General features: G+C 37.0%; 1 protein-coding gene across 1 annotated transcript in view; it reads right to left on the minus strand.

Moving 5' to 3' along the window:
* CNGB3 (cyclic nucleotide gated channel subunit beta 3) overlaps nucleotides 1-12096 on the minus strand; it is a gene marked incomplete at both ends in the record, with an annotated part of 140516 nt that overhangs the window by 29389 nt on the left and 99031 nt on the right. The window contains one exon of the mRNA XM_079722145.1: nucleotides 8991-9088. Within this exon, the coding sequence (XP_079578271.1) occupies nucleotides 8991-9088 (98 nt within the window). The remainder of the gene's footprint in view (nucleotides 1-8990; nucleotides 9089-12096) is intronic.

Raw genomic sequence — 12096 nt, forward strand, 5'->3', positions numbered from 1 at the left:
AATGTACAAAGATGTGAGTGGCAGTATTATTTTCAGTACTGAAAAAACTGGAAACAACAAAATAGCAACCTGTGGACAGGTAAAAGTATTAAAGATTTGTAGGTTGCACTACCATAAAGTGGTTAAAATCAATAAATCAGTTCTCTCCCCCTCTAGATGTGATTGAATTCAACAAATAATGTGGTCTGCACAAAAGCAAGCTATAGAATATATTCATTATGACTCCAACTATGAAAAAATCTGTACAAAATAACACTACTTGTCATTGATGTTTACATAGATAAAAAGTAAAATAAAAATGAGGATTGGAAGGATATCCTTAAAATCATCTTCGTGGCCACCTCTGAGGAGGGAGAAAGGAGAATAGAACTGGCAAGAAGAATTGATGAGACTTCAACTTTTATTAATATTAATAAAAATAAAGTAAAACACACATCCCAAGATTGTTTGTAGGAACAAAATCCTCTTTGAGAAGGAACACATTTCATCTTTTCTCTTCTATCTTTCAGGTTAGCTCACTGGCAGAAAGCACTTTAAAGAAACCCAATTAATGGAAGAGTTGGAACAAATTAGGATATAAGCCTTAAAATATATTGACAAACAATTAGTACTTTCCTCAGTAGAAATGCCCAAATATTTACATAGAGAGCTGTTAGCTTATGGCTTGGATTTCCTCAGAGAAAAACATTTAAACCATTATAAATATGAGTTTTTATCAATGTACTTGCACAGAATATGTATTAGCTATGTAAACAGAACATAGCAGTTGTATGTAATAAAAAAAATACAATTTAAGCTTCATCAACTAAGTGATTCTTTCCCCTAATGATTGCTTTGTGGATAGGTGCCACCAGCCTTGGGACAGCTGTGATTTATGACTAGATCCTTCCTTTCTGTATTTTGGCTTAGTGAAATCAAGTTTGCCTTATGAAGTCATTATGTTTTATGATGTATTTGAGAACAATTATCTCCTCCCTCCCCCGCAAAATGACTATTTTCTTGAGATACAGTTTGCTCCATTATTGTATGATAAAAAAGAATTACATCCCAGGGCTAGCATTTTTTTCTTTATAATGCAGCTCCATTTCCTTTATAGAAGTAATTAGGAAAACCTCTGATTCACAGAAAGTCAGAGCACAGTCATCGTTTCATAAATGTTCCTTTTTTTTGTAAAGTGAGAGTACCTGTGTAAATGTCAATATTAACATTGTATTAACACAACATTTGTATTACATTTTATTCTCTTATTTTCATCTGTTTAATTCTTTCATCCTCTCTGTGATGCTTGGCATTAATCAATATATTGTTAACACTCTTGGTTTTTAGATGAGGGAACAGAGGCTCAGGCAGTCTATTGACTATTTCGCTAAGGTCACACATGCAAGAGGTGTCAGAGGAAGAGACTCATCTGTGTGTGTGTGTGTGTGTGTGTGTGTGTGTGTTTGATCTACATTCTGAGCAACTCAAGGGCAAGATTTGTATATTAGTCGCTTCCATATGCCCAGAGTCTTGTCAGGGCATGGGGCATGCCAGGCACTAAATAAATATGGCCTGATGTATAGAATGAAGTTATTAGAAATTATTCCATTTTCAACAATGGGAAATTCAGTGCTGTATAAAAACTGTGTTATAGATTTGAATAAGGCTTTTGGAGATTTGAATGAAGTTGGGAGAAATTTTATTTTTATTCAAAACAGAACCTATACTTTAGATGATGGTTCCTATACCCAGGAAGTTCTTCTTTCAATACTTGCAAGCTCTGAATGCAATTGTAAAATTGGTAAAATTTACCTTTGGATGTTTACTTTCTCAGTCCTGAAGGACTCCTTCATTTCTAGGCTCATTCCTCCTTAAGTTCTTCAAAAAATAACTTAAGATATTATCAGTAATATATAACTCACCGTAACTTTAAGTCACCCTCAAGTATAAACAGTCTTCAGGGCTCTTCTCAGCTCAGCCTTGTTTATTATAAAAGGACATGCTTTGTCCCATCTTAAACTCCATTCCCACTAAACAAGTGATAGGTAATATGTCTAGGGCAGGAATTCTGAATCCACTTACCCATGCTAAAGTCAAATGTGCTAAATAATTTGCAAGGTACTATGATGTCATAAGTTATTGAATTCTAAGTGATATCAGACCCAACCTTACACTTAACATTTGCAAACACATGTAAAGTCATCTCCATCAAGCTTTCCTGAGAACTGACAATAATTCTATTTTTCTAGGAGCCTCAGTATCACATAGTCAAAGTGAGAAGTCACAAGTTGGATGAAACCCTGAGGCTGAATCTAATCCATTTTCCTATGATCAAGCATGGCTACACACTGATTTTACCTGTGTGAAGACTCCCCTGTGACTGAATCAGTTTTATTTCTCAGTAATAGTAGCAATAATAACAATATAACTTACTATATCCAAGGTATTGAGATAAACACTTTATATGTTTTGAGTCACTGAATTATCACAGAACAGCTAAGGATGTCATCTTATTTACATAGAATTTCCCCCACACTTCTGGGAGGCAGTGGAGAGCAGGGACTATATGCATGCAGTATCTGGGGTACCCCACTAGTGCTTTGGACAGAGTAACTGCTCAGCATGTGTAGTTGAATGGAGTTCATCTGGTTTATAAGTTTATTGTTCAAAATACTTTAAAAAGTCTAGCCACAATACTTTATTACGTTTACCACCAGGGTTAAAAATAAAGTTAAAAATGAAATGTAGTACGCCTCCCTGTAATGCTCTGATTTCAGGCCCTTGGGAGGAAATATGTGATTAGGATGTCACTACCAGGGGATCCTTGTGTGAGGGGAAGAAATAATTTTGCCATTCCCATTTCATTCCTGGCTCAGTCTGCCACTCACATACAAAATTCTTTCTCCACATATTCCTTATCACTGAAGTCACAGCCTTTCCAGGCTCTACTTGCCATATAATGACAATGAGTCACAGATCCCAGTGAGGTGTCCTGTTTGGGATGGGTTCTCCATTTTTACCAAAGCAGCGTATTGTGCTTTCCTTGACAGATTGGTGGTACCAACATTCCCATTTTGGTGTCTTTCCTTTCCATTAAGCAGGGCGTTCTTTTTCGGTTTCTAAAGGATGCAATTTAAATTCTAGACACTAGGTGGCGCAACAGAACTTGTATTAAATTTTCTCCTATTTCTGGTAATTTAGTGATAGAGGCAAAATGTGGTTTCCTTAGCGTTTAATTTGATAAAACGTATTTAAAAATCAATATAAAAATAATAAATCATCAGAAATGAGGGGAAATTGCCCAACCTCATAGAAATGAATCACTCCTTGTTAGGTTAATACTTGAGCTTGGGCTGGAAAAACATGCAATCTGAAAGGAAGAGAATTATTTTTGTGAAAAGTTAAAAAAAATGACTATTCATCTCTAAGCTCCTTAGAAACTCTGATCACCCCATGTAGAAGCAGCAGATCTTACTAGTTAACCATAGTTGATTGAAGCAAAGTTTTAGTGAAATTCTGTGACTTTAATTCTACCTGCTTTGAGGGAGAAAAAAAATACATGAGATTCAAGGTCTTTTCTTAGTAGAATAGCACAGTGCGTGTGAATCTAGGTATCTGGTGTGAAATTAACTGGCATGCCAAGTCTAAGTCTGTGAAAATCACCAAAGGATGGCCTTGAGCTTACATTGTTTTTTGACTCTAGGGAAAATTCTCAGCTTCTTATCACTTAACAAGACAGGGCTGGTGGAGAACTGAAAGGTGGCTTCATTGAGTGGTTAAGACTGTAGACTGTAGCATAAGAAAAATCAGTGCTCAAACCCTGTCCCGTTGCTTCTAGCTCTTTGGCCTCAGTCAGGTAAGTAGTTTGTACTTTCTGTAAAAGTGGGGGTGGTCATAAACCTTTTCTCAGAGGCTTGCTGTGAGAATTAATTGAGAGAAGGTAACAAAGAAGAAAACACAGTGTAGCACACAGTGAGAACTCAGTAAATAGTTGCTATTAGTTTTGAGAAGATACAAATATCAATTTTAAAATTTGGGGGACTTCCTTGGTGGTCCAGTGGTTAGGACTTGGCACTTTCACTGCCGTGACCTTGCGTTCAATCCCTGGTCAGGGAATTAAGATCCTAAAAGTCATAGAGTGCGGCCAAAAAAAAAAAAAAAGAAAAAAAAATTGGGCTTAGCAACAGCTTGGTTTCTTTGACAATTATATTCCATACAGCTTGACAGTGTTTGGGGGCCTGTGTTGGTTAACTTTGTGTCAACTTGGCTAGGCCATGGTACTCAGATATTTGGTCAAATACAAGTCTAAATGTCACTGTGAAGGTTTTTTTTTTTTTTTTTTTTTTTTGCGGTACGCGGGCCTCTCACTGCCGCGGCCTCTCCCGCCGCGGAGGACAGGCTCCAGATGCGCAGGCTCAGCGGCCATGGCTCACGGGCCCAGCCGCTCCGCGGATGTGGGATCTTCCCCGACAGGGGCACGAACCCGTGTCCCCTGCATCGGCAGGCGGACTCTCAACCACTGCGCCACCAGGGAAGCCCGTGAAGGTATTTTTAAGTTAAGATTAATATTTAAATCAGTAGACTTTCAGTAAAGCAGGGTACACTCCATTATGTGGGTCAGCCTCATCCAATCAGTTGAAGGTCTTAAGAGAAAAAAGTCTGAAGTTCCCTGAGGAAGAGGGAATTCTGCTTCTAGACTGTCTTTGGAGTTGAGCTGCAACATTAACACTTCCCAGGTTCTCCAACATGCTGACTTGTACTGAAGGTTTTAGACCTGTCAGTCCTCATGACTGCATGAGCCATTCTTTAAAATAAATCTCTCTTCCCCCCACCTCTCTCTCTCTCTCTCTCTCTCTCTCTATATATATATATATATATATATATATACACACACGCACACATATCTCACTGATTCTGTTTCTCTGGAGTACCCTAATACAGGGACCATGTGAGTATTGGGTATAGCAAGGTATATGGTGACAGTACTGGGAATGAAGGATCATGGACAGTATGGACCTCCTTCATGTAACATTGTCCATATTATAATTTGGTATACTCCAGCATTACTTACATTAGTTTTGTTAAAGCATTAGGATACTCACTGTTCCACTAATATATAAACAAGTTTCACAAGGCTAAAAGGAAAGAAATATAAGCACACTGTCTTTTTTGGAGTTTTAAAAATTGAATACAATACACAATTAAAGTTACAGACATATTTCTGGAAAAACTGAAACAAGGTTATTTAGCATAGAATTATTATCTGGTGCTGCATTGCGAACAAATTCTACTACATCTGTATCCCTTCACAACTTTACAAAATGGAGAAAAGTCCTTGCGAAATTTTTGACTGAAGGTCCAAGATATAAACTTAAAATATTCTTTAGGACATCTTAAACTAGGTATTTGTGAGTTAAATGATTTTCAAGTACCTTTAATTTATCCTAACCCTGAAGATTGGAAAGACACAAAGCATGCATGCTAGCCTCCGATCTTGGTGTCAGATCTCTCTGTCTCTCTGTCTCTTTCTCTGTCTCTCTCTCTCTCTTTCTTTTTTCTGTCTCTTTCTCTCTCTCTTCCTGTCTACCTGCCTTTTAAAGATATGGAAGATTCATTTTCAGGGAGAATTCAAGATATGGAGGCTCTCAGCAGTTGAGTCACCCTTCTTTATTATCCCTGGATATTCTGATCTATTCAAAGTGTCCCCATTTTTTGTCTTTATAAAACTGAAATCTGTGCTGTCGGTTTCCTCCTTTCCAGCTTCCTTGGCCTAAAGGATTGGGCCCACACACTATAGCCTGGCTTCAGTTGACCTTTCTAGATTCATCTTTTGTTGTCACCCCATGCTTTGGTCCTAATGAGTGATAATGAGGCTCCTGCCCGGGAGCCTCCCCCTTTTCACTCTGAAGCTTCCTGAGCATCCTCTGGACACACACGCTCCAAAGGTTTCCTCCTTTGTGACTCAGCCCCTTGAGGCCATAGGTGGCTCTCAGTGAACAGTGACTGAATCAGAAGCAACACAAGTCAACTGGGTATAATTTATGAGGTAAGCATATAAGATCCCTAGTCAGCATATTTCCTCCCTAAGAAAATAACAAATTTGTACAAACCACTAAGACTGTCTTAGCAAGATTTAGGAAAGAAATAAATTTAGAAATCTTCCATACTTGCTTATTTTCTACTTCATTTGGCTTTAGGTAAAAAAATATTTTTTTCATTTAACAGAAATATAAATGGAAATGGTTTCTTTCTGGAAGGAGCTACATCTTTAATGGAAACGTCAGGAAAGAATGAATCTATGTACGTTAGCAACATGTGAAGATTTAACATTTTTTTTCTCAATCAGATGTTGCTGATTTTATGGATTTCCAAAAATATATGTAAAAACAAAGGAAAAAACTCTGAGGCTGAAAACTGATAACTTCCCAGATCAGAGATAATCTCATAAAAGTCACTGGTATATAATTTAAAGCTTTTGTTTTCTTGAAAATGTAGCTGGTTCTCAGTTATTCTCATTTATTCTCAATTAAGCTAGTCCTTAAGTTGTAAAAAGTTTTATAGCATTTAAAAATACTGTTAATTTAGACTTGTGGCTTTCATACCTTTTTTGACCATAACTTACAGTAACAAAGACATTTACATTGTGCCCAGTACACACATAGATATGTATATGTGTATTAAAAAAATAAATAACTGAAACAAAAATTTTGTAATACAATGCTTACCCTTACTTATGTGTGAGGCACTCTGATATTTTCTTGTCTATTTTATATGCTGTTTGTGACCCATTTAATTGAATTCACAATCCCTAAATGAATTGCAAGCTGTAGCTTGAAAACCATTTATCAAGATGAACCTGTTAACCAAGGTAGAAATCCCTTTCCCAGTCTCCCTGGTAAAAGATCAGAAAACTGTTTGAATACACTCCGTAGTACATCTACCTCACCAGAGCTTCCACTGTGGCACTCGCACTAGAAATTGGGAACCACTTTCCAATTAGGAAACTACTTTCCTATAATCTCCAGGAATCGACCCCAGGACATCCTCCCTCTCGTCCCCTCTCTTCCTTCCTAAGGCCGTTTAGGACACTGTACGGTAACCTAACATCGAGGGTGACTCTGCCTAACCATTTTACCATACAGCGTCTGCTTCTTCATCTTGACTACAATGGTATCGATTACGTGTTTTCAAGGCATATCTTTCTGTCTGGGTTACATAATAGGGGATAATATCTAGTCCCTAGCTTAAAATCCATCAATATATTGATTTGCCCAAATTTATGGCTCCAGCTTGGACCTCTCCCCTAAACTCAGATTTATTTATCAAACTGCCTACATGACATTCCATCTGAAGTCTAACTCTCACCTCAAACCAACGCATCCAGAAACAGTCTATTTCTACCCTCCTCACCCTACACTTACTCTAAATTTTCCTATTTTGCAAATGGTGTCTTTGTTCTTCTTGTTCCTCAGCTTAAATCCTGAATCATCCTTCGTTTCTGTCTCTCCCTTCACAAAATCAAACAGCAAAAACCGTGGGCTCTTCCTTTGAATACATTCAATATTTGGCCACTTTTTAACTCTGCTCCTGTTATTCTGGGTCTGATCACCATCATCCCTATAGACGTCTATAGATGTTATCACTCTTTGACCTCCCTGACTTCCATATTTGCTTCCTGGTCTACTCTCCACAGAGCAGGAAAAAATCCCTTTCAAACAGATCTCAAGTAGATCATCTTCTGCTCAAGACCTTTAGTGGGTTTTGCATCTCAGAGTACAATCCAAATTTTATGCTACAGCCTCCAAAGCCCTCCATTAACTTGCCCCCTGACTCACCCTTCCTGTTTTTACTTTCCTCTGACTACTCTTGCTTTACATCACTCTGCCTTTACTCCAGCCTCCCAGATCAGGGCTTCATCTTGTCCATCCTCCTGTAATATTCCCTCTCTGTCCATCCCTCCTCTCCCACTCCCAATATCTGCATGGCTCACTCCCTTGCATCCTGTAGTCCTCTGCCCAGATGCTCAATTGCACTTCATTAGAGCAGACCTTTCGGTACCTCCCTCATCCTCTTTAATCTGTTTAATTTTGTTCATAACATTATCACCTTCTCACATATTATATATTTATTTTTCATTCTTCTCTTTTGGAATTTAAGCCCCATGTGTGCAAGTATTTGTTTTTAGAAGTTGAATTCCTAGTGACTAATACGGTGCCTGGAACATAGTAGGAACTTAATAAATGTTCGTTGAATGAATTAATTAAATAGATGAATCAGTGAATGCCACACACAGAATAAGTGTTAGGTGAGAAAAACTTCCATATAGTATAATGCATTGAGAGGAGGGCAGAAAATTAAAGACATTCAAAATATTAAAATTTTCTTTGCTATACATTTTTTCTTTAAAAAAAAAACACTCTAAATTTGAATTTGGCCATGTAAAAAATCTAAATCCTAAGCATTTGTATTGGAGACATGATTAGGCATGATTATATGACTGTCAGGCCAAACCAGAGCTAATCTGGGGTCTGCTTTGCCACGCATTGCCAAGGCATATTCGTAAATGGGAGATGACATGTGTAGTAGCAAAGATATAGAGCTGTAGAATTTAATTATATTTAAATTAATGCAAGAAGACTGTGAAGAACTCTTCTTCTTTGACACAAGTTAGGAGAGAGAGGCTTCTAAACAAGTCATCTGCTGAAGAGAGATCCGTAGTTTATTTGACTCTAATTTCACATAAATTCTCCAGATTATTTTGGTGTTGTAAACATAAAGGCAACAAACCCGTAAATGCTGTATTCAGCAAGAGCTTTTTTTGTTTGTTTTGGGTTTTTTTTCAATAAGAATAATAGTTTATTTTATATCAGAAACAATGGAGGACAGATGACAGGGAGACAATATAGTGTAAATGCTCAAAGAACGAATTATCAATCAAGAATTCAGCAAGAGCTTTGATTTTTACAGAGAAATTGATATGGTGCCTTCCTATGAATTGGAAAAACACTTGCCTTGAACAAGTCGACTTTGCTGATGATGCTGAAGTTCACATCAATGGTGAGGGCTAACTGCATTGTAGTTGGCAGTGTCTCAAGTAGGTCGGATTCATCTTCGTAAAGATAAACACATCAATCCATAAAGGAGAATAATTAAGGAAAAAAATCAAAGTTCAAGGACAATTAAAAAAATAAGGAAACAAAATGTCAACTCTTTTTATAAACAGCTGCATCACAGTCTATATTTTCATTGCTTCTATTGGGCGTACATACTTATCATAATAGCACTATTACTTGCATGAAAGAAAAGTATTTTCAATATTGGTGACATAATAGTTCTGAATAATTCCAGAATTTTGTGTTTGCTGAAATTTTAAAGCTTAGTGATGACGGGACAAAGGCTAGCAAACAAACTGGGATGGGAAAAGGGTCTAGTTCTTATCTTCTGATTCTGCAGACCAGCCCTAACATTCTAAGGATGGCAAAGAATAATGAACACCATGTAGCTTACAGAGTCCTGTCATGATCTTATTGGACCCTCATGACAACCCTAAGGGTAAGTATTCTTACTCCTACTTTCCGGAAAGAAGAAACAAAAGGGGAACTTAAACTCAGAGAGGCTGTAAGTGATTTACTCATCTGTTAAGTGGTAGGTGGCTGAGCTGGGAGTGGAATCTAAAGAAGAAATCTGTTAAGTGAGTAAATTCAAATTATTGTTATTTACTTGCTTATTAACTCAATGAAGTAAGTGAATACATTAAAGATTTTCTACATGTGAATTAAATGATGGGCCTTCAGGCTGATAAAATCGTCCATGAATAAAACTGCCCATTTTTAGTCTACAGTATATTATGGGTTTCTGAGAGCTGATTACTTTTGATGTTTTCTTGCATCCATTTAGAAAAGAAACAAATTTCTATACTATATCCTTATTTTGATTCCAACATTGGTTCTAAATATGAAAACCTTTTCTATAAAAACACAGCTCCTTGTTTCCAAGGGCTTTTTTTCTCTAGTTCCTTCCTAAACGAAGGAGTTGGAGCAGTGTCCACAGGGAGAGAAGGAAGGAGCCTGTTACTGCCCCTCTTCCTCCTCTTCCTCCCTGCTTGAGATGTCCGCAGGAATAACTGTGTGTGTTTAAGAAAAACGTTTGTTGTTTTTGTCATTTAGATTCAGGAAGAGGTTCTAAACCTGTGGTTGGAACCTCTTAATACTGGCAGAAAGGAGAAGATATGGTCCTACCGTCAACAACCAGTGATTCTTATCTGCTTCTAAGAAAGTTTTGTTTTGTTTTGTTTTGGTTTTGTTTTTTGAATTTTATTTTATTTAGTTTTTTATACAGCAGGTTCTTATTAGTTATCCATTTTATACATATTAGTGTGTATATGTCAATCCCAATCTCCCAGTTCATCACACCACCACCACCATCACCACCCGCTTTCCCACCTTGGTGTCCATACATTTGTTCTCTACATCTGTGTCTCAATTTCTGCCCTGCAAACTGGTTCATCTGTACCATTTTTCTAGGTTCCACATATATGCATTAATATACGATATTTATTTTTTTCTTTCTGACTTATTTCACCCTGTATGCCAGTCTCTATATCCACCCATGTCTCTACAAATGACTCAATTTCATTCCTTTTTTATGGCTGAATAAAATTCCATTGTATATATGTGCCACATCTTCTTTATCCATTCATCTGTCGGTGGGCATTTAGGTTGATTCCATGTCCTGGCTATTGTAAATAGTGCTGCAATGAATATTGGGGTGCATGTGTCTTTTTGAATTATGGTTTTCTCTGGGTGTACGCCCAGTAGTGGGATTGCTGGGTCGTATGGTAGTTTTATTTTTAGTTTTTTAAGGAACCTCCATACTGTTCTCCATAGTGGCTGTATCAATTTACATTCCCACTAACAGTGCAAGAGGGTTCCCTCTTCTCCACACCTTCTGCAGCATTTGTTGTTTGTAGATTTTCTGATGATGCCCATCCTAACTGGTGTGAGGTGATACCTCATTGTAGTTTTGATTTGCATTTCTCTAATAATTAGTGATGTTGAGTAGCTTTTCATGTGCTTCTTGGCCATCTGTATGTCTTCTTTGGAGAAATGTCTATTTAGGTCTTCTGCCCATTTTTGGATTGGGTTGTTTGTTTTTTTTTTTTAATATTGAGCGGCATGAGCTGTTTATATACTCTGGAGATTAATCCTTTGTGTGTTGATTCATTTGCAAATATTTTCTCCCATCCTGAGGGTTGTCTTTTTGTCTTGTTTATGGTTTCCTTTGTTGTGCAAAACTTTTAAGTTTCATTAGGTCCCATTTGTTTATTTTTGTTTTTATTTCCATTACTCTAGGAGGTGGATCAAAAAAGATCTTGCTGTGATTTATGTCAAAAAGTGTTCTTCCTATGTTTTGCTCTAAGAGTTTTATAGTGTCCAGTCTTACATTTAGGTCTCTAATCCATTTTGAGTTTATTTTTGTGTATGGTGTTAGGGAGTGTTCTAATTTCATTCTTTTACATGTAGCTGTCCAGTTTTCCCAGCACCACTTATTGAAGAGACTGTCTTTTCTCCATCATATATCCTTGCCTCCTTTGTCATAGATTAATTGACCATATCTGTGTGGGTTTACCTCTGGGCTTCCTATCCTGTTCCATTGATCTATATTTCTGTTTTTGTGCCAGTACCATATTGTCTTGATTACTGTAGCTTTGTAGTATAGTCTGAAGTCAGGGAGTCTGATTCCTCCAGCTCACTTTTTCTCTCTCAATATTGCTTTGGCATTTGGGATCTTTTGTGTTTCCATACAAATTGTGAAAATTTTTGTTCTAGTTCTGTAAAAAATGCCATTGATAATTTGATAGGGATTGCATTGAATCTGTAGATTGCTTTGGATAGTATAGTCATTTTCACAATATTGATTCTTCCAATTTTGGAATCACATTGTAATTCGCATTCTGAGGGCAGTAGATTTATTGGCTTCTCAGTAGCACAAATTCCTATTTTTATATGGTGAGGAGCAAACTAAAAGTTGAATCTGATTATTATCAACTAGCACATTAACTTACTTTACATCTTTAGTAAACATTATTTTTAACTGCAGTGTTATAGTCCTAATAGT

The sequence above is a fragment of the Hyperoodon ampullatus genome (genome assembly GCF_949752795.1).
Source record: "Hyperoodon ampullatus genome assembly, chromosome: 17".
Classification (NCBI taxonomy): Eukaryota; Metazoa; Chordata; class Mammalia; order Artiodactyla; family Ziphiidae; genus Hyperoodon; species Hyperoodon ampullatus.